Source organism: Fragaria vesca, linkage group LG3 (assembly GCF_000184155.1).
Source record: "Fragaria vesca subsp. vesca linkage group LG3, FraVesHawaii_1.0, whole genome shotgun sequence".
NCBI lineage: Eukaryota > Viridiplantae > Streptophyta > Magnoliopsida > Rosales > Rosaceae > Fragaria > Fragaria vesca.
In genome coordinates, this window is record NC_020493.1 from 23,951,073 (window position 1) to 23,975,886 (window position 24,814).

The window sequence follows — 24,814 nt, forward strand, 5'->3', positions numbered from 1 at the left end:
CGATTTAACAGTGTAAGTACATATGCATTATATATGATGTTGTGTGAATGACTGAATCAAATACTACATGTAAGATGTAATTGCTCGCTTCACTTAACTTACATCTTGATCCGTAGAAGAATTTTTGTATATTAATATGAATATGAACTTGTTTTTCTAAATAAAACACATTAATCTTGTCGAGTCCAATAATTATTCTTAACAATTTCACTAATAAAAGAGTGTAAATTGTATGCAAGGCATGGTAAATTGGTAATGAAATTTCCGCATTTTGTAATCATAATCTGTGAAATAATTCAGTATTTGAGGTGCATATATACAAGATTTGCCTACCTGGTCAAGAATCAACATTACTTCTCATAATACCATGTCAACCAATTTCTAAGAAAGTGCCATATTATTAATTTTGAGAGAAAACAAGTAGGTTTATGCATATTCAAATTTCTGTGTTGTTTTTTGTTTCCCAGTAAAACCCCATGCCCACGTGGTTTGAAAATGGAGGCTCTCTGTCTCTCATCAAACTCTCTCTTCTCACTTTTCATTCCCCTATATATAAGCTTAAATGACAGGTCTAGCTTGAAAAACACACAGAGCTCTGTATAGCATAGCAAACAAGAAAGTGAGAGATAGAGAGAGTTTGTTGCCATTACTAGCCAAACCAAACCTTTAAACAAATCCAGTTCAAGTTCCAAACCTTCTTCATCTATCAATACACAGCAACTGCTTTCTACTCCTTTGAAATCCTCCATTGAAGGTAAAAATGCCTCTTTAGTTCTATTAATGATCCATTTCTTGCTCCTTCTTCTCCTTGTTGTCTGTTTGGTGTCTGGTTCCTGCATAAAATGGTAAAAGTTCCTTCTTTCTTTCTTGGGTGAATGTTGCTTTTCATGGTAATCTGATGAAATGGGTGTTCTTGGTTTTGAATTTTGATCTTGGTTTCATGGGAATGTGATGGTTTTAGTTTTAGGTGATGGCTTTTGTGAATCCTGCTCTTTTCTTGATATGGATTAGGCCTGCTGGGTTTCTCTATAATGGTTTGCTTTCCTCGAAGAATTAAACTTTTAGTAATGTTTTTCTAGATTCTTGGTCTTTTCCAATGGATTCTACAGCAGCAGTGTAAAATGTGACCTCTTATTGTTTGATGATATGCTTCAAATGGGTACATTGATATAGAATTCCGTTTAGAGAGCTATTAGGAGAAAATGGATGTAGGGGTTTTTCGAAGTTGAATACAAATTGCAATTGCATCCGGATGTGTTATTTTAGTAGGTTTTGTAGATCCAATGCTTATAATTGTTTCTGACTCGCTATGTTTACCTTCACATAAGCTCGAATTTGTATCTGCAGTGATGTTTTCCTGTTATCTAAGGCAGTATTAGATGTGGAGAATTAACTGATTCTCTTTTGTTCTTTGCAGGAATCTGAATTGTCTGGATTGCTGAAACCCCTTTGCTATCATATGGGAATTTCCTTTTCTTGCCCATTTTCTGAGGAATGTGATTTGGAAAGTGGGTTAGAATCAGTAACTGTAAAGTCGATCAGTTTTGGAGATGATGAAGTAAAAACTCCAGTTAGATCAGTTAGTTTCAACCGCGGTGATGCAGAACCTTCGATAATGAGAGCCTTAGGTTCTGGAAAGATGACATTAGAAGCTTCTGTTAGCTTTAAAGGGGATGAGTTAAAGAAAATGGGTTTGCTTAAACAAAAGAGTATTGTCATTACATCAGTTAGCTCCCTTTGCAAAGAAGTGGACATTGGATCAGTCAGCTCCATTAGCAAAGAAATGGACATTCAATCCCCGAGATCGGATAGTTTGGTGGGGATGATCCGACCCTTTCAAACAGATTTCACCAACCCCAAACACATGGCGGCAATTAAGTTGCAGAAAGTGTACAAAAGCTTTCGGACCAGAAGAAAGCTAGCAGATTGTGCAGTTCTAGTTGAGCAAAGCTGGTATATATTTCTTTCTTTTGTGTTAATCTTGCTTTTAAACTAAAATAGTGAAATGTTTATTGTGCTTCAGTCTTTCTCAGTCTAATTGTTTGTAAAAATATAGGTGGAAGCTATTAGATTTCGCTGAGCTCAAGCGCAGTTCTATATCATTCTTTGAAATTGAGAAACATGAAACTGCCATTTCGCGTTGGTCTAGAGCAAGGACCAGAGCTGCCAAGGTAATCTTTTAACAGATATTCATCTGCTTCATTTTTCAGTTTACATATAATTTGTTTAAACACTAAAACATATTTTTCTTTGAATTGCAGGTTGGAAAGGGTTTATCAAAGAATAGTAAAGCACAAAAACTTGCTTTGCAGCACTGGCTCGAAGCGGTAAGTTACTCGCATTTGAAATCCTGTTTTTCTTTTGTTCAATCTTTTGTTGGCCTTTACTGATATCAATCTTTCATATGTGATTGAAACAGATTGACCCAAGGCACCGATATGGACACAACCTACACTTTTATTACGTTAAGTGGCTTCATTGCCAGAGTAGAGAACCATTCTTCTACTGGCTAGATATAGGAGAAGGGAAGGAAGTGAATCTTGAAAAATGCCCTCGATCAAAACTTCAACAGCAGTGTATCAAGTATCTTGGACCGGTGAGCCTTTAGGCCCTTATTGATAACTTTTATCTGTTAATCTTTTTAAATCCATTTAGTTTGCTGATAACAATTCTGCTCAATACAGATGGAAAGAATGGCCTATGAAGTTGTCGTGGAGGATGGAAGATTATTCTACAAGCAATCAGGGGAGCTCCTCCATACATTTGGAGAAAACGAGGATGCCAAATGGATTTTTGTTCTCAGTACTTCAAAAATCTTATATGTTGGCAAGAAACAGAAGGGAACCTTTCAGCACTCCAGTTTTTTGGCTGGAGGAGCCACATCTGCTGCTGGGAGATTAGTTATTGAGAATGGTATCATCAAGGTATGTCTATGTCTATAGAACTAAAAAACTTGCAGAGTTTGGTTACTGTTTCCATAGTGCCCTGTGTTCTTGATATTTTTTTATCATCTCTAACATATTTCTTGTTACTCTTCTACAGGCAGTTTGGCCTCACAGTGGTCATTATAGACCAACAGAAGAGAATTTCAGAGACTTTGTTTCATTCCTTGAAGAGAACAATGTGGATCTCACTGATGTTAAGGTATAAAGAAAAAGAACTTCATATTTTAGTAGTTTGGATGATTTGTTATCTATGGTGAGAAAATAAGTGAAGAGATGAGTACTTATAAAGCCTACTTTGTTGTTATATTCAGATGAGTCCAGTTGATGAAGAAGAAGATTCACTCAGCAAGAAAAGAATCAGCGCTCATCTGAGAAGCTACTCAGCTGAAGAGGAGTCCATCCCAGATTTATGTGATTTGAAAACTGAAAATCCCATTGTTCGAGACTCGAGTAGGGAGACTGATTCAATGGTGCAAGCTGTTGCAATGGAATCAAAGATATCAAGCCGGCTCCACAGGCTTAGCAGAAATTTATCTAATCTAGAAATACCAAAAAGTGAAAGTTTGCTTGAGAGTGGAACTGAAGCAGCTGCTTCAATTTGCAACAGTTTCCCTGTGGATTCTTCAGTATCAACAGAAGTACATCTACCATCAGAACAGGAATACATGTTTCCAAAGCAGAATTTGTTCGATGAAGACCATGAAGAGACTGAGGAAGAAACCATTCCTGAAGAATCGATTCTCAAAAGGATTAACTCACTCAAAGGAATGAAATCATATCAATTGGGAAAGCAGTTATCCTGCAAATGGACAACAGGAGCTGGACCTCGCATTGGTTGCGTGAGGGACTACCCTTCAGAGCTCCAGTTTCGAGCTCTAGAGCATGTCAACTTGTCTCCAAGAAAGGCTAACCGTCCTATATCATACTTCTCTCCCCGGATCACTAATGTATCAAGTCCAACACTGCTGTCACCCACAACATGTGGCGGGGAGGTGGCGGCAACCTTAAGTCCAGCCGCATTTGATAGAACAAGCTTGTTATCCAGAAGCTTTAAGCCTGCTAGAACACAGTCTTCCCCATTGTTTGTAGGAAGTAGACTAGTAGAGTAACCAAAATCACTACTGTTTCATGACTGAAACTAGATCCCTTATTGATTTATTCTTTTGGTGTGAATAGAAAAGATGATATAGGAATTCTTTGTCATTCTTTTCAACCCAAATCATGTATACACATTCTTTTTTAGTTCATCAAATGAGATGAAAAAATTGTAGAATTTTTGGTGGGTTTTGAAACCCCCTTTTAATACAAAAGAAGTTCCAATTCTACTTGATAAAGCCCACTTTTTAAAGGCCCATTGCTCACATTTAGATAGATAAGTCTTCAACCTCCAAACATTAGTAGAGATTAGTTTTTACTCATTACCAATATTCATCTAAAGGGGGATGTTATCCTCCACTCCATCAAACCAGAGCCTCAAGTTTCTTTGACTGAAATGCAAGTCCAAAGATTAACACTTTAAATTCTCCCATTTGTTGTTGTGGAGCTCTGAAAGTGGTAGCCATGGAAACTCTGAGAGTTTCATCTGTTCCATCATTACAAATTCCATCTAAATTTGATAAAACCCAATCAAAGAAACTCACTTTCTTGGGTTTTAATCAATCACCCAGTTCATCTTTCTCATTGGTTCAAAGATACAAAGCAACATTCAAGGCATCCTCTATTGCAGTTGACACTGAAACCCCAACTGCACCAGAAGCTGAAACTCACACCCAAGATGACAAATTTGACTGGTATGCCCATTGGTACCCATTGATGCCAGTCTGTGACCTTGACAAGAGAGTCCCACATGCAAAGAAAGTTCTGGGTATTGATGTGGTGGTGTGGTGGGACAAAAATGAAAGTGCATGGAAGGTGTTTGAGGATGCATGTCCTCACAGATTGGCTCCATTGTCTGAAGGGAGGATTGATCAGTGGGGAAGGTTGCAGTGTGTTTATCATGGCTGGTGTTTTAATGGCTCTGGTGACTGCAAGTTCATTCCTCAAGCACCTAAGGATGGCCCTCCGGTAATTCAATCACAACCTACAGAGATTACTGCTCATGCTAATTAACCTCTATACAGTACAAGTTTCAAACTGCCTGCTTATTTCATACAGTTACTATTATTTACATGAACTAAAAGATTATATATTGAACTTTAAAACAAGAGTAGCTAGCAGATGTCATATTATACCACAGTTTGTATCATGTTGATGAACTTGAGAATAAAAGTAATAGTATATTTTATTATCTCCTACTGTGGAAGATATTTTATTGGTATGTTAGTAATCTTTGCAATGCTTGAATAAATGATCCTTCATCCAAAAACGCAGATTCACACTTCCAAGAGAGCATGTGTAGGTACTTATCCAAGTACCGTGCAGAATGGAATGGTGTGGTTCTGGCCAAGTTCTGATCCTCAATACAAAGATATTCTTGCAGAGAAAAAGCCTCCCTACATACCGGAAATAGATGATCCATCATATGCTAGCTTGATGGGTAATAGGGAGATACCTTATGGGTATGTGATGAAGTTGTTATATTTTTTGCTACTTTAAGATTTAAAACATGTTCTGCAGAGGAAAATTACACGCACATATAGAAAACCTTATGGATCTATCAGGGCTTATTTTTTTTTATGTCAAAGAACTTGTAGCTAGCTGCATCATCATGAATTATTAATTGTCATTTAATGGCAGAAGCGGCTCCTAGCGACAATTCCACAAAGAAAAGAGAAGTGTATTATTTCTGGATCAGTGTTACAAACTGTCTAACTAAAAGTTTGGAATATGAAATTTCTTTTTCCTTTTCCAGAATATCACATATAACTTTGCTTACTTTTTCTATTGCAATTCCAGGTACGAGGTCTTGATTGAAAATCTTATGGACCCTGCTCATGTTCCATATGCACATTATGGAATAATGCAAACTCGACAACCCAAAGGTTAATCACTTACGGATCATCATCTTTATTGGATGTCAGTATGTTAGTCTCTCCTTATGTAGTACGTTTACATGACTTACTGTATCTTTCCTTAACAGAAAAAGCTGATAGAGAAGGGGGCAGACCATTGGACTTGCATATTCGTAAGTTAGACATAAATGGTTTCATCGCAGAGCAGAATCCAGGTCACAGTAGATTTCTGCCGCCATGTGTGTTTTGCGTTTCTATCTTTAGTCCCATTGACCATGTTAACGGGGCTGCAGCATCCTCACCTGGAACTGAAAAGCTGAGCAATGAAAAGGTAGTACTTTATGATGAATGACTTGTTTACATACAGCTGATGCGGCCGCTAGACTTTCTGTTATCATTTGTTCATATCCTTTATCTTTCTATTCTTGATCATATACTTACGTGTATGTCTTTTTCTTTCATTTGTAGGTATCATCCCTCCAAAAGGGCCAAAAGGAAGCTCTGTTAATTTTTATCTGTGTTCCAGTTAGTCCAGGTAATAGCAGATTGATATGGACTTTCCCAAGAAACTTTGGAGTTTGGATTGACAGGATTGTTCCACGATGGATATTTCATGTTGGACAAAACCTGATTCTGGACTCAGATTTATATTTGCTTCATATTGAGGTGACTCCCTACTCTTTGTATTAAGTTCTAAACTAACTTGGATCACACTTGTTCATATGCATTTACCTTCTCAGCCAAAATGATTACGATGAAGTTCATATACATTATGATTATTGGATAAGCCTTACTCCCAAATTCTGGTATAGTAAATGATAATTATGATCTATAAAGTAGGGGAAAATGTCCAGTATATCTTATTCTAATTACATTGCAGAAATAACTTGGGCACTATTTAAAATAATAAATTTCTTGGATAACTTCAAAATGGGAATCATAATGAGTGAAGTTGTTTACATATTCATGATCGGCACCAAGTTGGATACTTATAAGGGAATTTTCAGTTGTTGATACTTGATAGATCAACAACAGTACAGAATTGCCGGCAGCATGCTTATGATGCAAGCAGCCACATGATCATGAAATAGATTCTCAGGGGAAAAACTCATTCCACCTAGTCTTGTCTAATTTGCTCTCGGGTTCTTATTGTACAGGAACGTAAGATAATGGATGTCGGCCCTACCCAGTGGCAGAAAGCCTGTTTTGTGCCAACAAAGTCAGATGCGCTTGTTGTTGGTTTCCGAAAGTGGTTAAACAAGTATGCGGGTGGTCAGGTGGATTGGAGAGGCAAGTTCACTGGGGCTCTTCCGCCCACTCCTCCTAAAGAACAGTTGTTGGACAGGTAACTTTCATGCAGCAGTGGTAGCACCAAAGATGAATTCAACTCTAGTTTAGTCAACTGTTAATCAAAACCATTCAGCAGTTAAATTTCAGAGACAACAAAGTAGATCATTACGAACACTAGTCTTAGCAATGCTAAAATTTGGTGGGAGCCTATGTGTGTAGAATACTTTTAACATTTAAATTACCTTAAGATTTTAAGCACACGATAATACCAATGCCATTGCGTTACCTGTTAGTGTCGTGATGCTTAGAACTAAGTTGGAGTGCATTACTGGACTCATTGAGGGGATTTTTGCACAAACTTTTCAGGTACCGGTCTCATGTGCTCAACTGCAGCAGTTGCAATGCTGCCCACAAAGCTCTAGGCATGCTTGAAGTCGTATTGCAGGTCCTCTCCTTTGGTTTATTAGGTATTGTTGCTGCAATCAAGCAAGGAGTACTATCATCAATGGTTGCAAGAACTGCGCTAGTTGCAACAGCTCTACTATGCTTTGCAGGATCAAAATGGTTGGCGCATTTTATCTACAAAAACTTTCACTTTCACGACTACAACCATGCCCTTGTGTAAGATTGATGCTCCGGCTAACTAGTTACCATAAGGAAACTTTCCATACGAGGTGCAATGTAATTAGAATAAGATATACTGGACGCATGTAACCAAACTTGGTTGAATACAAGTATATATATGGTTGTAAGAGAATGATCATGTGAATGAGGAATCTACTCTCTGAAATTCTTTACAAAGATCATGTTATATATTCATTCTAATTCAAGACAGGTTACATCGATCCATTCTTATCGAGTAATGCTAGACACTAGTGAGACAGAATGTTTGAGTATTACAATAATAAGCACACATGAATTAAGATCTGAGAGCTAGAACTACTCAAATTTGGAGGGGGAATTCAGCAATCTTCTCCCATGATTTGAGACTTGTATCTTTGTAGTCAATTTTGTATAATGCAAATCGAGTTACAGAAAAGCTCAAGCTGCTGATGCTTTCATCCAGTATACTGACTTTTTCCTCAGCTCTCTTCCTCTCTTCATCTCTCAGCTTCCCAAAAAGGAGGCTCAAATGTGGCCTAACTTCTGCGGAAGACAGACATTAATTTCATGTGTTTAGAGCATTTGGGATTTTAGTAAAACAGAGTAGCTGTTGTTCAATTTGGACTTGGAAAGTTTGTCGCTTTTGATTTTATTGTGAATTATTTGTGGATGAGGGAGAGTAAAGAGGGTATTTTAGGTATACTACAATACTGAGTTGGTGGATTTAGGCTTATAAGTGGATTTATATGAGTAAAAAGTTTAGGGTGGACTTATGTAGAAAAAAAATTGTCTCAAAGCAGACTTATATGAAATTTTCTATAAATTTTTCTACATCATCTCGATCATACGTAACATATATGCACATGCATACGTGTATGGTTTGAGGCACAAGAAGAAAATTAATTAGGGTGAAGGATGGAGAAACAGAGAAAGACGGGGGGAAAGGGGAGAAATTATAATGCATGACAAAGACTATAATTAAATGATCCAATAACTATATTGGAAACCAAGTAGGGAAGAAAAGAATTCCAAAACATAAGTTGGAATTGATTTTCGAGAAAAGGGAAATGGGGAAGAAGAAGGAATCAGAGGAGGAGCAGCAGCTGGATACAGGGAAGACTGCATCTATGGTGCAGGTGGAGGAGCCGAGGAGGTATGCACTGCCGACCCTGATAAAGTTAACTTGAGGAAATGACGGCATGACCAATTTGCAAAGCTATTGTTTTATCAATATTGTTTCATGTGTTAGTGTAGCTTCGTTGAGGAAATTAATGAAGCCAGGACTAATCTGCAAAGCTATCGTTTTTTAATGTTCCGGTGTAGTTTAGTTTCTGGATGTGCATAATCTACCCAAATTAGAAGGTCGAATTATTATGGTAATGACTCTAGCTATCTGACATCCATGAGCCAATTATGGATATTGCTATACTAGTCTACAACATCCATGAGCCAATTATGCCCTCTCCTCCACTGGTAAGAAAAGTTATCCTCATGCATGGTATCTCTGTATATTTCTAGTATAAGGAATACATAAACTTCACCCACCTTTATTTAATGGTGTTTCTGTCAAGCAGATTTGGGGTCAGTCTTTTTGGTACTTTTGGTTGTAATGATTTTCATAATTTCGAAGAATTATTCCAGTACCCATATACTGTAAGTGTTGCACCAACTTACAGCTCTAAAGTTCAGGTACTATGCTGCACTAGTCCTAATCAGATTGCTTTGCTTCTGCTTTGTGTGCATTTCAACGATTCATTGCTGTTTTGGCGTGATGCTTCTGGATTTTGGTTCCATTTGAGAGAATGGACTGTCACTTAAAATTCAGAAAACACTGTATCGCCACATTTTGCACAGCTAAATTCCAGTGCCTGGCTTCCTGCATGTGTTACAAGGACTAAGACTTGCATATCAACTTTTCAGTTCTCCAAGAAAGGAACTCCAAATTATTCTATTTGTGTATGCTCTAGCTTAATCGATCACTTTATGAATTCACAGCTCTATTCATATATGCATGCACTAAACACTAAACACTCTTATTAAGTAAATGAACAATCCACACTGAGAACAAAAAAAAGAGCAATCCACACTGAGAAACCAAATGACTAAATATGTTGAGAGTAACCTACAAGAATTTTACTTGGTTCATCCTGCTGCGAGTGATGTCTCATTCTGTAAAACGTCGTTTTAGTCCACTGAGGCTTTGTTGAGATGAAAAGTCCAGGTTCCACATGTGATCTACAGAGGATGGTACTTCAGTTATGGCTGTGCCATTTATAACAAGAGTTTCCAAAGAAATCATATTTAGTTATTTACTATATCCTTGCCTAAATTCTCAAATCTCGAACAGCCACAAAGAACAAGAGTCTTAACACAAATCAACTTATAAAAGTTCGACGGAAGGTCCTTGAGCATTATGCAGCCTTTGAGATTTAGCAAGGCAAGTCGATGAAGAAATCCAATGGACCTGTCAATCTCTGACAAACTCACACGGTCTTTAAGGATCAAATACTTTAGACATGGCAGTTGTGAGAAGTCTGGTTAGGGAATGTGAATGACTGAGATTGAGTATCTCCAACTTCCCAAGCCGCTGTAAGACAACACCAAAAGAAGAAAAAGAAATTATCAAAAATCCGAAGAGAAGAATAGGAGAGTGAGATGTAATGTTACACGAGGTAATATGTTTAAAAGTTTCCTGATATACCCTGGAATCCTCCCAAACTCGTATGAGATTGCTGTAACATACGCAGGTCGATAAATCAGGTATGTTTTATTAAGAAGCTCATTTTGTATGACCTGTGGAGAGAATCCTTGCAAGCATAGCCATCTTAACTTTTTCAGAAACTGGTCACAGTCTCCAGTGAGCTTTACATGGTTGAGTTGGAGCAGTTTCAGTCTCCTCATGTTTCTGAATGCTTCTGTACTGCAATGCAATTCTCTTAATCGATCACTTTATAAGTTCACAACTTAATTCACATATGCATGCACTCAACACTGTTATTAGTAGATCAACAATTAATCCATACTTGGAAACCAAATGACTAAATATGTTGAGAGTAACCTTCAAGGTTCTTACTTGGTCCATCCTGATGTCTCATGCATGGAAATGACGTTGTAGTCCACTCAGGCCATGTCGAGATGAAAATTTCAGCCATTTCAAGTTATCTACTGTGGATGGTACTTCACTTATAGCTGTGCCACTTATAAGAAGAGTTTCCAAACGAGTCATATTTCCTATATTCGTGCTCAAATGCTTAAATCTCGAACAGCCAGAGAGAACAAGAGTCCTAACACAACGCAACTTATAGAAATCCTCCGGAAGGTTCTTGAGCATCGTGCAACCTTTCAGATTTAGCAATGCAAGTCCAGAAAGACTTCCAATGGACTCGTCAATTTTTGACAATCTCACACAGTCTTTAAGGACCAGATACTGTAGAAATGGGACTTGTGAAAAGTTTGATGATTGTCTTAGGTAACGTGAATGACTGAGATTAAGTATCACCAATTTCACAAGGCGCTGTTAATCACACCAGAAGAAGAAAAAGAATAAATAAAGAGGAACGTTATGTTATGTATTAAACCAGAGGAAGATGTTTGAGAGTTTCTTAATATACCCTGGTATGCCAAAAAAGTTCGAGATTGCTGTACCGCAGGTCGATAGAAACCAGTTTTCTCTCATTAAGAAACCCAATAGGTATGACCTGGGCAGAGTATCCTCGCAAGCAGAGCCAGCTCAACTTTTTGGGGAAGTTGTCGTAGTCTCCCTTGAGATGCAAATAGTTGAGTTGGAGCAATTTCAGCCTCTTCATGTTTCTAAACGCTTTTGTACTGACAGTACACATGTTGTCAGATGACTCAGATCTTTGCAAATTTAGAGAGAGTCCTTCAGTCACTTCAGTTCCCTGTTAATGGAAAGGTACTAAATGAATAAAACAAGATCAAGAATGCATTTACTTTTTTACTGCCACGACGAAATGACTGGATTATGAAATAAATGAAGCAATAAGAATGGGAAGGTTTTGCAGAACTGAGCACTGTCACTATTAGTATTAGATATGTTGTATATGCTTTTCTTGATGGGGCTGGGAGTACTTACAGATTCATCTGTCAATACATCTATTACATCTTCCCGACGCCACAATCTACTGCGTCTTTCAGGGCTGTTAGGGGATTCTTCACGAACAACTTCTCTGCCCATGTCTCGAAGCAGATCATGCATCATGAGCTTGTTTTTCTCACTGACAGTTACAAGGCAACGTTGCTGCAGGACACTGATATCTGTTTCTGGATAAAAACCACAGCCTTTTAGTATTTCCATGACATAATTCTTGTCCATTCCAATGAAGTAACAAGATATATGGAGGAATATGTTCTTCTGGCTCTCATCAATTGCATCAAAGCTTATTCTGAGCTTTGACTGAATTCTGACATCAGGAACGTTTTCCAATTTCTTCAGTGTGCTTTCCCATTCTCTTGCACTCTTTTTAAACAGAAAAGACCCTAAAACTTCAAGAGCCAGTGGTAAACCTCCACAGTACATAACCACCCTTCTTGAGAGTTCAATATAGTCTTCATCAGGAGAATGCTTTCCAAAGGCATGCTGACTGAAGAGCTCAAGACCTTCTTCTTCATTCATTTCTCGGGTTAGATGTACTGTATCCACTTTCAGAAGTTCTAGTATATGTTCATCTCTTGTTGTTATAATAATTCTACTTCCCAGACCAAAAGATTCACGGCTTATAGCCAATGCATGCAATTGGTCCTCATGATCAACATCGTCGACAATGACGAGTACTTTTTTTTTTCCAAGTCGTTCTCTTATCACGTTGATCCCTTTGTCAACATGACCTACCTCTATCTTGGTTGGTGTTAGGACATCAGAAAGCAGTCTTTCTTGCAGATAAATCTTACCACGTGAATCCTTTGCAGTCTCCCTAACATCCGCTAGGAAACTTTTACTGTCAAAGTGATGATAAAATTTGTTATAGATGGCTTTGGCAAGTGTTGTTTTGCCGGATCCACCCATACCCCAAATTCCAACCATGCGAACATCATCACCTACTCCAACACACAAAGAATTACTGATATCTTCAACACGAGAATCTATTCCAACTGGGTAGACAGCTAAGTTCAAGTATGTGTTGGTTAGCCGTCTGCATATCTCGTCAACAATGCTGTTAATAAACTCTGCTTCATGCCTGTCAGTTAGATTCAGAACCGGGACTAAGATGTAGAAAGAAATCACCTCATTGACCAAACTTAGGATCGATCAAAAAAGGAAAAGAGGTAACAGGTAGCAGTTAACAAAAATGTAAAAAGAAGGTGAATTAGTATTACCTATCAGCAATATCGAAGCCAGCCAAACTTGCAGCTTCTCTGAGAACAGCTCTCCACCTGGGTATCTTATCTCTACCTTCAGTTAATAGTTTAGCTTCATGTTTCTCAAATGCCTTGCCAAAACTACCTACCTGCTTCCTGACATGTGAAGGAACAACGTGATAGAATATGGGGAAAACCAGTTGCTTTTGTGTTCTTCTACAGTCCATGATCTGCACCAGCTCCTCGAGACACCAATGTGAATCCGCGTAATTCTCTGAGAAGACAATGAGAGAGATCCTACACTCTAGGATTACACACATTAATGTTTCAGCTATGTATTCACCTCTCCTTAGTCCCTCCGCATCCCTAAACGTCCAGACTCCCGCACGTTCTAGTGCCGCGTAGAGGTGGTCCGTGAAGGTCCTGCGTGTGTCTTCACCTCTGAAGCTCAAGAACACATCGTACTTCCAGTGTCTCCAGGAAGGGGAAATTGATGGGGGCGGCGACGAGGACGACGACGGCTTCATATTGTAGTCAAGGACTTTGGAATGCAGTGGTTCAGATTTGGGAGAGCCTATTCAGCGCACCCCGAAAATTTAACGGGAGTGCTTGGCACGCGCTGTTTATGCAATTGTGGTTTGTAGTGGCCCTCTTTCCAGCTAATCCATTACAGACCTGAAGAGGAGAGACGATGGCATTGGTGTCGGGCCGCCGGCAGGAGACGACCTGAAGAGGAGTGGCGATCGATTGGACGGCGACGGAGAGAGAAGGAATTGGTGTCGGAGAGACGGAGGTGGACGTGGTGGTCGGAGAATGAGGCGGCGAATTTACAGAGGTGGTTTTGGCGGTCGATGTGGAGGAAGGGAAAGAGAGCTGGATTTGGTTTTGGGTTTGGGAAGGGATGGTTAGGCAATAAATTGGGAAGGCGGCATTCAATTCAGAGGAGAAGACTTCAATTCGAAGGAGAAGACTTCATCAAAAAGGAAAAAAAATTGAAAGGAAAAGAAGGAGACAACGAGGCTATTTCATTATTATCCTTATTATTATTATTATTATTGTTAAATCCAAACACTTGAATTTGTGTTTGTTGATCTCAATTAGGCCAAACTAGGTTTGGTTTAGGTTTCGGGTTTGTGTTTCTGTTTATGTAGGTGTTTGGGTTTAAATTTGAGGTTTAGAGTACAAGTATTGAAAAACATTTCTCTAAAAATTTTATTTCTATAAATATTAAATAGCATTTTAATTCTAAAATTTTTACCGTGTCTGATGTAGTTATGGTAATTAATAAGATTTATTGAAAAAAAGAAGTTAATCTTGTTTCGGATTCGTTAAGCCCCCCATCGGCCCATTGAACCGATCAACATGTCTTCAACATCATTTTTTATACGCAACGCGGTTAACTGGTAAAATGTAAGACCCTATCTTTCCCCGTTTTTGAACCTAAAACTCATATATATGTGATTTAGGAACTCATGAAAATATTTTGTTAAATTGACCCTCCGATGGTTAGGCTCCTCATAAGGAAGCATAAGTGTTAATAGGGTTAACCGCCTCGATCGGGGTCTAAACATTATCGAAAATATGTGATATTTCAACCCTAGCCGTATTTATCTATTCCGGTCATATCCTATTTCACATGATTTTCGAAGAGTTTGTTTTCTTTGTATAGTTTGTTCACAATAATGTGCATTTGCATGGCGATCAGAGGTCGTAAACATGTGAAAATAAAAATTTCACCGTCTGATGTAGACATGGTGATTAAATAGGTCTATTAAAAAAAATTCACTCAGTTTCGGATTCGTTAGACCCCCCATCAAACCGGTCAACCTAAGTTCAACTTCATTGTAAAAACAAAACGTAGTTGATTGGCATCGTGCGAAACCCTATTTTTTTCTATTTTCGAACCTAAAACTCGTATACATGAGATTTTAGAAACCCATGAAAAAAAAATGTTAAATTGACCATTCGGTGGTTAGGCTTCTCTTAGGAGCGCCTAAATGTATTTAGAGTTGACTGCTTTTATCGGAAAGCAAACGTTACCGATAGTTTGTGATTTTTCAACCTTATCCGTATTTCCCTATTCTGGTCACATCCTACTTCATAAGATTTTCTGAAATTTTGCTTCTTCTGTATAGTTGGTTCACAATGATGTACACTTGAATATAACCTACTAGCGATCCGAGGTCATAAATATGTGAAAATAAAAATTTCACCGTTTGATGTAGAAATGGGGATTAAATAGGTCTATTGAAAAAAATTCACTATGTTTTGGATTCGTTAGACCGCCCATCGAACCAGTCAACCTAAATCTAACATCATATTTTACACGAAACGCGGTTAATTGACATCGTACGAAACCTTTTTTTTTTCGTTTTCAAACCTAAAACTCTTATACATGAGATTTAGGCACTCATAAAAAAAATTGTTAAATTGACCCTCCGGTGGTTAGGCTCCTCTTAGGAGCGTCTAAGCTTATTTAGAGTTGACTGTTTTTATTGGAAAGCAAACATTAGTGAAAGTTTGTGATTTTCCAACCCTATACGTATTTCACTATTCCGGTTACATCTACTGTTTTCATTGAATCAACTTTTACTTTCGGTTGATTCTATCTTAAGAACCAATTTGATTTCCAGAAAGTCTACTTTTCTGTGATTTTGCTCATTTAAATAAGACATTTCTAATAAAAACAGTAGATGTGTCTTATGTTAAATGTAGACTTTGCAACTTTTACCTTCGGTTGATTTAATCTCAAAAACTATTTTGTTTTTCAAAAAAGTCTACTTTTCTGTGATTTTGCTTATCTAAATGGTAGACATTTCTAATAAAAATAGTATATATGTCTTATGACTTATAACATTTTCTGTGATATTTTTCATGACAGTAGTAGCTGTTTCTTATGATAATTGTAGACTTTGCAACTTTTGCCTCATAAGGGGGTTCAATCTCAAGAATCATTTTGATTTCTAGAAAGTATACTTTTGTGTAATTTAGCTCATCTGAATGGTAGATATTTCTAATGAAAATTGTAAATATATTAACGGAAAGTTAATAGCGTTAGTTTATTGTACCCTGTTGTAGCAAGTCAAAACCGGTTGGGTATGCATACCTTAAGGCACACAAGTAGAACACCGAAATCAATCCGAAAATATTGATTGGCCGAATATTCGAGTCAAAAGTTTTAAATCTGAATTCGGTTAGAAAAAAATCTTAAACCAAATAATTCGGATCGGTTTTGGTTTGGCCCTAAAACCGACCCGACCAAAAGGCCCAACTACTTTTTTCGTAATTTTTGTTTTCCGATCTCGTATGAAAGAAAAGTAACTGAGAAATTGACATGGCATCTCCCAGCAGTGGAGTGAAGTAGAAGACAAAACACCAGTAGTGTTGCAGATCCACAACCACACTCTCGTAAAGCTCAGGTCTTGCAGATCCAAATCTTTCCCCATTTTCCATGCAACTGAATCTCTGTCTCAAGATCTGGTTTCTGGTTTCCCGATGAAGAAAGAATCATCATCAAGTCCCAGCAGTGAGCCCATCGGGCAGAACATGATAAAGCTGATCAGCAATCTCTGCTTCTCACTCTTCGTCTTCTTTGTCCTCATCATCACCGTGATCGCCATCACCTACCAACCCCCAGATCCATGGCTCCAGTCCGCTCCCGCCCTCACAAAGCTCTTCACCGACTCCGAGAACGCTACTTTCAAGAATGACAATTCTGTCCTCAAGACCGGCGAGGATTTCATCGCCCCGGCTGCCCCTCCGGACAGCCGGATCACCGAGGCGGTCATCCAGGCCGCCGAGGCCAACCTCTCCAGCTCCCCACAGCTCGACTCGAGCTGTGGGGATCTGGAGACAGTCAACTGCTCAGACCCAAGAGCTCTGATTGCGGTTGAGAAGTTCAATCTTAAGCTATTCAAGACGATCGTGTTCTTGGGGTATCAGACGCCGGTTAATGGGTCGAAGAGTGACGAGTGTGATGTGCTGTGGAGGTTTCGGAACAAGAAGGAGAAGTCTTGGAGGAAGTACAGGGATTTCAGGAGGTTTCAGTTCGGGTTTGGAGTGAATTGCAGTTACAAGGTGGTGCACGCCGGAGGGTGGCATTCCGGTGTGAATGCGCGACGTGCGGCACAGAGGAGTAGGGCTGGAAAGGGTGCAAATGTAAGCAGGATTGCTCCAGCGGGGCGTGATGAGGAGATCAATGATACTATACCGAGCTTGGGGGAGAGGAATTTTAGGAGGGGGAAGTACTTGTACTACTCGAGAGGAGGGGATTACTGCAAGGGAATGAATCAGTACATGTGGAGTTTCTTGTGTGGTTTAGGGGAGGCAATGTACTTGAACAGGACATTTGTGGTGGATTTGAGTGTGTGCTTGTCGCGGAGTTATAATCCGAGTGGTAAGGATGAGGAGGGGAAGGATTTTCGGTATTATTTTGATTTCGAGCATTTGAAGGAGGTTGCGCCGATTGTGGAGGAGGGTGAGTTTTTGAGGGATTGGAAGAAGTGGGATAGGAGTCATAAGAGGAAGCTGCCTGTTAAGAAGGTTGTGAGCCATAAGACTACACCAATGCAACTCAAGAAAGATAGGAACACGGTTTTATGGAGGCAGTTTGATGCGCCGGAGCCAGAGAATTACTGGTACAGGGTGTGCGAAGGGGAAGCTGCCAAGTACGTTCAGAGGCCGTGGCATGCTTTGTGGAAGTCAAAGAGACTGATGAACATTGTTTCGGAGATCAGCGGGCGAATGGATTGGGATTTTGATGCTCTTCATGTGGTGCGAGGGGAGAAGGCTAAGAATACACAGCTCTGGCCTCATCTGGATTATGATACATCCCCTGACCAGCTACTTGAGAAGGTCAAGGGTATGGTTCAGCCTTGGAGGAATCTGTATATAGCCACCAATGAACCGTTTTATAATTACTTTGACAAACTGAGGTCTCAGTACAAGGTTCATTTGCTTGATGATTACAAGGAGTTGTGGAGTAACACAAGCGAGTGGTACAATGAGACTACAACTCTGAACAATGGACATCCAGTTGAGTTTGATGGGTACATGAGGGTAGAGGTGGACACTGAGGTTCTTTACAGGGCAAAGACGCGAGTCGAAACATTCTATAATTTGACAAAAGATTGCAAGGATGGAGTCTTCACATGCTGACCAGGTTTTTTCCATGGTTTGATTCACTTTTGAAATGATGATATTCAGTTCATGTCAGGCTTATTGTTGTGTTTTCTTCTTGCTTCATTATATTTATGGTTGGCTATTCCAGTTGGTCACAGTAAGCCTATATGCTGTACTATATAGATTCAATTCATTTTGAGTCACTTACACATCAATGTTATTTCTTACAACTTACAAGCTGTTTGTGCAATGCTCACATCTATTTCACATGTGCACAAGATAAGCAGAGTATGATTTGAAAATGAGGTTGAGGTCATTCATCACATTTACGTAGAAACCACAGAAAGTTAGTTGCGTGAATGACACTTTAAAAAATTTGCACTCAAGAAATGCCTAAGATAGCTTTGTAATGCTCTGCTTCTCTTTAACACATGCTGTGTGACTTCTTTCAAGTCTTTGTGGCTAATCTTGGCTCGATTTATCCTATTAGAACTTCACCTTACGTTGTAGCATCAGTGGGTGGAGTCTCTTAAGTGGAGCTCCTGGCTTAGAATGGAGCCTTGGGCTACCAGCCTTAGTTTTGCACATCCATATGACAAAAAGACACTCTACATTCAAGTGATGCCCAAACTGTTTTTGACCAGATTCAGCATCTCCTGAGTCCTGCCATGGCACTAGCGAATCCTCTGTGAAGATTAGTGGTAATGTAGATGGTTTCTGGCAGAATTGCTTGCTGTGTAATCTTTTGTGTTATAGTTTTTAACCCGGCACACAAAGTTGAAAACTTGGAAGTATCAGAGTTAGGCATCTCACTAGTCATGATCATTTCTGTCTAAGGGTTCTTTTTCTTTCTTGTTGAAAGGTCATAGTCTTAGGTGGACAATTTGACATCTCAAGCCGTCTCATGTGGAATGGGTTTGTATGTCAAATTTAAGTGTTTAAGCACAGTATGATTTCTTGGACATGACTGTGTTCGACCCGTTACTCTGAGTTTGAAGATTTCTTTTTGGGAAGAGAGATTCATGGGTATGTGGTGAAACATGGAATGGGAGTGTGTTCTAGCGCTCTTGAGAATATGTCAGTAAGCAATAAAGATCAGTAGAAGATAGTCTATAAAATGTCTCATTCTTGCTAAGAAATTAGCTTCTCGCTTTATGTGAAGAAAGGAGAGCTTAAAATTGAAAGTTTGAAAGGAGCAATTCCACTTAAAATTGAAAATTCACTTACTCAGATAGCTTTTCATCAATATGAAATAGACTACCTAACTACCCCTAAGTTGAAAATAATAGCTTGTCTAATTTCTTGTCAAGGTTGGTACCTAACTTCCGCTTATAGTATATTGTCTAATTTAATTTTGCATGGTGCTGATACAGATGCAATGCTGTTATAATGAGGAAACTGTACAGATGCGCTGAAAATGACTAGGCTTCATTCTCTTGTCCGATTTACTCCACCATAATATACTAATATAACTATATAAGTCTATTAAAATCTCAGTAGCTCATCATGATCAGGCCTGAAGAAATTCATCAAACACTCAACTTGTTAATCATAAAAAGATTTGTAAGGATTCTTGTTGGGTTTCTGCAGTTGAGGATATAATAATTCAAGGTATATTTCCTTAATTTGATTTCATTTAAGAAATAAACTACGTTTTTTTATTTTTTATGTCAATGATGATTATGGAGTTGTGCGACTCGTGTCAGGTATTAACTGTTGATTGAAATACAATGTAACATTTTTCCTATTATAAACTTGCAGAGTTGCAGGGATTGTTGGTAATATATGAGATTAGAAGTTTCAAGTTAAAAAAACAGAGCACAAAACCAGGTTCTTTTGTTCCTTGCTCGAGTAATTGAATACATGCTGTGATTATTTGAGGTTCAAGTTTCTCTGACTGAGTTGCAATCCAAGATTAACACTTGAGTTCAAGTTGTTACCTTTAATACTCCCATTTCGGTTGTGGAGCTCTGAAAGTGGCAGCCATGGAAACTCTGAGAATTTTCTCTGTTCCATCACTTCATATACCAGCTAAATTTGATAAAACCCAATCCAAAAAAGGCACTCTTTTGGGGTTTAAGCAAACACCACGTTCATCATTCTCATTAGTTCAAAGACACAAACCCACATTTAAGACATTCACCACCATGTCATCTTCTATTACAACTGACACTGAAAACCCATCAGCACCACAGGTTGAAACTCAGACCCAAGATGAGAAGTTTGACTGGTATGCCCATTGGTATCCATTGATGCCGGTTTGTGACCTTGACAAAAGGGTACCACATGCAAAGAAAGTTCTGGGCATTGATGTGGTCATGTGGTGGGACAAGAATGAGAGTACATGGAAGGTGTTTGAGGATGCATGTCCTCACAGATTGGCTCCATTGTCTGAAGGGAGGATTGATCAGTGGGGAAGGTTACAATGTGTTTATCATGGCTGGTGTTTTAATGGCTCTGGTGACTGCAAGTTCATTCCTCAAGCACCTAAGGATGGCCCTCCGGTAATTCAATCAAACCTAGAGAGATTGCTCGTTATGCTAAACCTCTATACAGTAGAAGTTTTAAACTGCCTGCTTATTTTATTAGTAACACTATTATTTTTAATGACCTGAAATAAAACAGTAACTGTAATGAACTTTAAAGCAAGACCGTAGCTAGAAGATGTCATAGAATACCATAGTTCTGTATCATCTTGGATGAACTTGAGCATAAAAGTAATAGTATATTCTATTGTTCTTCCTCTTGTCGAAGTTCCATAGTTCTGATCCTCACTTCAAAGATATTCTTGCAGAGAAAAAACCTCCCTATATACCAGAACTGGATGATCCATCATATACTTGTATCATGGGAAATAGAGAGATCCCTTATGGGTAGGTAAAGTTATATTATTAAACCAATTTGATAAAATGTCATGTTCTACAAAGGGAATTAACACTCGTATATGTATATAAGAAACCTCTTGGATCTACCTGGGCTCATTTTCTGAAATTTTAAAGAACTTGTAGAGCTCATTCTACATGAAATATTAATATCCATTAATGGCAGAAGTAGCTCCTAGTCACATAGAAAGAAAAGTGTCTTTTCTGTATTGATTCGTTGCACAAGAGTTTTGGAATCTAAAATTTTCCTTGTTTCAGAAAAAATCATATAACTTTGCTTGATTTTTCAATTGCTCTTCCAGGTATGAGGTCTTGATTGAAAATCTTATGGATCCTGCTCACCTTCCATATGCGCATTATTGAATAATGCAAACTCCACAACCCAAAGGTAGATACTTAATTCTGAATCATCCTTATTGGATGTCATTATGTTAGCCCCTTATGTAGGACTCTTATTTAGGACGTCTACATAACTCACTGTATCTTTTCTTCTCAGAGAAGGCTGATAGAGAAGGGGGCAGACCATTGGACTTCTATATTCCAAAGTTAGACATGTATGGTTTCATCGCAGAGCAGAATCCGGGTCAGAGTAAATTTGTGCCACCATGTGTGTTTTATGTCTCTCTTTTTGATCCAATTGACAATAGTAATGGGGCTCCATCCTCACCTGGAAGTGAAAAGGTGCTACAATATGTTGATTGATTTTTAGATATAGATGATTCTGATAGCTAGACCTTCTCTTATTATTTGCTCATATTCTTTATCTTTGTATTTATTTTCTGTACTCGTGTATAAATGGTCTTTTTATTTTGTAGGCCTCATCAGCCCAGAAGGGCCAAAAGAGAGCTCTTTTAGTTTTCATATGCGTTCCGGTCAGTCCAGGTAATAGCAGATTGATATCGACCTTCCCAGTAAACTTTGGTGTTTTGATTAAGATTGTTCCCCGATGGATATATCACATTGGACAAAACCTGGTTGTGGACTCGGATTTATTTTTGCTTCATCTTGAGGTGACTCCTTACTCATTTATTAAGTTTCTGGCTTCTGTTCGACTTACATGATTATGGAATGAGATGCATCTTTTGACTTGCTCTCGGGTTCTTATTTGTACAGGAATGTAGGATAATGGATGCTGGTCTGAACCGGTGGCAGAAAGCCTGTTTTGTGCCAACAAAGTCAGATGCCGTTGTCGTTGGTTTCAGGAAGTGGCTAAACAAGTATGCTGGTGGTCAGGTAGACTGGAGAGGCAAGTACACGGGGGCTCTTCCCCCAACTCCTCCTAGAGAACAATTGTTAGACAGGTAACTTTCATGCAACACCAAAGATGCATCAAACTCTAGTTTAATATAGTTTAGAAATTGGTGCTATTTTATCTGTATAATTTCGAGACAGCAAAGTACAGTCACACAAGTCTTGGAAATGCTCTAGTCTGGTGAAAATTTACATGCATAGAATACATCTATTACGACAATAGAAATGCCATCAAAATACAAGCATTTGTCTTACGCTCTTACCTGGTTGTGTTGTCATCCTTGGAACTAAGGAGGCATAGTATTGCAAGTCATTTGATATATTAATTAAGGAGATTTTGCACTACTTTTTCATCAGGTACTGGTCTCATGTTGTAAACTGCAGCAGTTGCAGTGCTGCCCACAAAGCTCTTGGCGTGCTTGAAGTTGTGTTGCAGGCCGTTTCATTATCTTTACTCGGGATTGTCACTGCAATCAAGCAAGGAGTGCTAGCATCAGCTGTGGCGAGAACTGCGCTGGTTGCAGCAGCTCTACTCTGGTTCGCAGCTTCAAAATGGTTGGCTCATTTTATATACAAAACTTTTCACTTTCACGACTACAACCATGCATTTGTGTAAGATCGAATGTTTAGCTTGCGGCGAAATGTAATTACCGTATATGATGTATTGAACGCTAAACACTATAAATGAAAGAGAGCATCACGTACGAACAGATCAGAACAATCCCAAAAACCCTAAACCTAGCCATGGACATGATACTAAACATCCTGCTCTTCTATCAATAGTGATACTAATACAAAACTGGTACGCACAGTGGCTCGATTTTCTGTTAGGGGAGTCTAGTGAGAGACAAGGAGAAGAGAAGAATAGAGGCCTAGAGGGTGAACGATACAGCTAATATAGCATCACCATATCATGACTGAATATGTAATATACCACTATTGTTGTGGTCATGTTTGAATATGTAATGCCGGACAAGAAGAAGAAGAAGAAGAAGAAGCATCATTGGGCCAATTCAATTTCCTGGCTACTCGCCTCTTCAAATTCGATCTCAATAGACATCGAGAACATAGCGATGCCTCAGTTATGCTTGCCTTTGTGGTGCCTCCTCCTGATCGGTCAGTGCCAGTAGTGCTCCCAAAGAAACGTAAAGCTGATGGGGTGCAAGCACATTATTTGTTACATCACCCACAGAAGTCACTGCTGCATGCTCACAACTCACAATAAACCGTAGGATCAGCTTATATGAGGTGACATTGCCGAGATTTGCTGCTCTGCTACATTAGTATATAACCTCGACAAGCTTGCCAGTGTCTATCTTCTGAAGACGAATCCCTGCTTGCTCCTCTTTTCTTCTCCTACTTCTACATGTGATACCTAGTTTTACATTCAATATATATAGTACCCTTCCGGAAAGCCACTCTTACCATTGCAGAAATATATGCTTAGACAGTTCGTACTTTGTAGTTTTAAGCATATGAAATATCAAAGAACCATGTACAACGGTGCTTTTCTTTCTGGACAAGTAAAGAAATTTGAAAGTTTAATTCACATTGCTTCGCCTAATCACATTTCAAAAATGTTGTATTTGATGATGCACAATCTTAGATTCTGTGTACGTTGAATATAGAACATCATACACTAGTATTCCTGCAGAAGAGCATGAAGCCCCTTCTGCCGGAAACCTGAGGTCTTTGTATGCATATATAACGTCGCTCAGTGACTCAGTGTGAAGCTGACATATCACTAAACAAATTGCAATCTTTAAATCATCAGTAGAAGAGAACCTACGCACGAATGGGTATGGACAAATGAAAAGGAGTTTGTATAATACTTGTGAGTGCAAACAAGGGCGCAATATGTATCTGCAATACCCATTCTGGTATGAGAGGATTGAGCCTTAACTACAGCTCCAAGAATCAGCATCTTTACTTTGCAGCACAAAGCAAACAAACTGCAATATCAGTCAGGTAGTTTATGAAATACTGGATGAGAGTGCAGCATGGCGTGCCACAAATGACTCAACCAGTGGATTTACAAGATCAGGCGCCTCATCCTTCAGGTACATGATAACAAAATAAGAATTAATATTGGTTGCCACCATCAAGAATATGATAAGCAGTTGTACAAATTAAACTCACGCATCAGTGACTAACTGGCTATATAATAAATCTCCTTATGGTTCGGAGCTAGGCACCAGTTTCTCATAACCCAGGTTTTAGAGTATGCTACCAAACCGTGGTATACAATATATTTAGTCATGAACTTCCTCAACTATTTAAACTAAACTACCAAGCTATATTATGAAGATTCCACTCAAAAGAAGATCTAGTTCAACATATATCGTTTATACTTCATAGAAACAAATTAGAACCCATGCATGTGTGTGCACTGAAGAGAGAGAGAGAGAGAGAGAGAGAGAGAGAGAGAGAGAGAGAGAGAGAGAGAGAGAGAGAG

The 24,814-nt window shown here is 38.8% G+C and overlaps 6 protein-coding genes and 1 pseudogene across 7 annotated transcripts in view; 4 read left to right on the top strand and 3 right to left on the bottom strand.

Annotated features, from left to right (window-relative positions):
* The first annotated feature begins 1,459 nt into the window (after positions 1 to 1,459).
* Positions 1,460 to 4,054, top strand: LOC101291616. Its single transcript, XM_004296146.1, has 7 exons — positions 1,460 to 1,953; positions 2,057 to 2,171; positions 2,262 to 2,327; positions 2,420 to 2,596; positions 2,685 to 2,924; positions 3,043 to 3,144; positions 3,257 to 4,054. Exons 1-7 carry the CDS (start codon positions 1,460 to 1,462, stop codon positions 4,052 to 4,054), a joined length of 1,992 nt encoding a protein of 663 aa, XP_004296194.1.
* Positions 4,055 to 4,426: 372 nt separating this feature from the next.
* LOC101307187 (protochlorophyllide-dependent translocon component 52, chloroplastic-like) lies at positions 4,427 to 8,019 on the top strand. The gene is made up of 7 exons (XM_004294953.1): positions 4,427 to 5,009; positions 5,316 to 5,503; positions 5,841 to 5,926; positions 6,025 to 6,227; positions 6,365 to 6,562; positions 7,054 to 7,241; positions 7,553 to 8,019. The coding sequence occupies exons 1-7, from the start codon at positions 4,506 to 4,508 to the stop codon at positions 7,809 to 7,811; spliced, it is 1,626 nt and encodes a 541-aa protein (XP_004295001.1). The 5' UTR covers positions 4,427 to 4,505; the 3' UTR covers positions 7,812 to 8,019.
* A 2,665-nt stretch (positions 8,020 to 10,684) lies between these two features.
* Positions 10,685 to 12,503, bottom strand: LOC101307473 (TMV resistance protein N-like). The gene is made up of 4 exons (XM_004294954.1): positions 11,883 to 12,503; positions 11,401 to 11,688; positions 10,863 to 11,303; positions 10,685 to 10,704 (listed from the first exon to the last, which is right to left on the bottom strand). Exons 1-3 carry the CDS (start codon positions 12,420 to 12,422, stop codon positions 10,881 to 10,883), a joined length of 1,251 nt encoding a protein of 416 aa, XP_004295002.1. The 5' UTR covers positions 12,423 to 12,503; the 3' UTR covers positions 10,685 to 10,704; positions 10,863 to 10,880.
* Positions 12,504 to 12,516: 13 nt separating this feature from the next.
* LOC101291911 (TMV resistance protein N-like) lies at positions 12,517 to 14,097 on the bottom strand. The gene is made up of 3 exons (XM_004296147.1): positions 13,124 to 14,097; positions 12,639 to 12,984; positions 12,517 to 12,522 (listed from the first exon to the last, which is right to left on the bottom strand). The coding sequence occupies exons 1-3, from the start codon at positions 13,630 to 13,632 to the stop codon at positions 12,517 to 12,519; spliced, it is 861 nt and encodes a 286-aa protein (XP_004296195.1). The 5' UTR covers positions 13,633 to 14,097.
* Positions 14,098 to 16,600: 2,503 nt separating this feature from the next.
* On the top strand, positions 16,601 to 18,466 carry LOC101292203. Its single transcript, XM_004296148.1, has one exon. The coding sequence runs from the start codon at positions 16,601 to 16,603 to the stop codon at positions 18,260 to 18,262; it is 1,662 nt and encodes a 553-aa protein (XP_004296196.1). The 3' UTR covers positions 18,263 to 18,466.
* A 1,299-nt stretch (positions 18,467 to 19,765) lies between these two features.
* Positions 19,766 to 23,317, top strand: LOC101307768 (annotated as a pseudogene). Its single transcript, XR_184307.1, has 8 exons — positions 19,766 to 19,837; positions 19,988 to 20,787; positions 20,951 to 21,099; positions 21,411 to 21,496; positions 21,605 to 21,789; positions 21,924 to 22,118; positions 22,222 to 22,409; positions 22,717 to 23,317. The product of XR_184307.1 is annotated as a protochlorophyllide-dependent translocon component 52, chloroplastic-like (transcript).
* A 621-nt stretch (positions 23,318 to 23,938) lies between these two features.
* LOC101308065 (dihydrolipoyllysine-residue acetyltransferase component of acetoin cleaving system-like) overlaps positions 23,939 to 24,814 on the bottom strand; it is a 3,812-nt gene continuing 2,936 nt past the window's right edge. Inside the window, exon 8 of the mRNA XM_004294955.1 lies at positions 23,939 to 24,413. Coding sequence (XP_004295003.1) covers positions 24,333 to 24,413 — 81 coding nt within the window. The 3' untranslated portion in view covers positions 23,939 to 24,332. The remainder of the gene's footprint in view (positions 24,414 to 24,814) is intronic.

Coding starts and splice junctions, on each gene's coding strand:
- LOC101307187 (XM_004294953.1), top strand. CDS start 4,506: ATGGAAACTCTGAGAGTTTCATCTGTTCCATCATTACAAATTCCATCT. Junction 5,504..5,840: donor AATAGGGAGATACCTTATGG/GTATGTGATGAA, acceptor TTGCAATTCCAG/GTACGAGGTCTTGATTGAAA. Junction 7,242..7,552: donor AAAGAACAGTTGTTGGACAG/GTAACTTTCATG, acceptor CAAACTTTTCAG/GTACCGGTCTCATGTGCTCA.
- LOC101307473 (XM_004294954.1), bottom strand. CDS start 12,422: ATGAATGAAGAAGAAGGTCTTGAGCTCTTCAGTCAGCATGCCTTTGGA. Junction 11,689..11,882: donor ATGTATTGACAGATGAATCT/GTAAGTACTCCC, acceptor TTCCATTAACAG/GGAACTGAAGTGACTGAAGG. Junction 11,304..11,400: donor AACTTTTTTGGCATACCAGG/GTATATTAAGAA, acceptor TGTGATTAACAG/CGCCTTGTGAAATTGGTGAT.
- LOC101291616 (XM_004296146.1), top strand. CDS start 1,460: ATGGGAATTTCCTTTTCTTGCCCATTTTCTGAGGAATGTGATTTGGAA. Junction 2,597..2,684: donor GTATCAAGTATCTTGGACCG/GTGAGCCTTTAG, acceptor TGCTCAATACAG/ATGGAAAGAATGGCCTATGA. Junction 3,145..3,256: donor TGGATCTCACTGATGTTAAG/GTATAAAGAAAA, acceptor TGTTATATTCAG/ATGAGTCCAGTTGATGAAGA.
- LOC101291911 (XM_004296147.1), bottom strand. CDS start 13,632: ATGAAGCCGTCGTCGTCCTCGTCGCCGCCCCCATCAATTTCCCCTTCC. Junction 12,985..13,123: donor GGCTTCGATATTGCTGATAG/GTAATACTAATT, acceptor TCTAACTGACAG/GCATGAAGCAGAGTTTATTA.
- LOC101292203 (XM_004296148.1), top strand. CDS start 16,601: ATGAAGAAAGAATCATCATCAAGTCCCAGCAGTGAGCCCATCGGGCAG.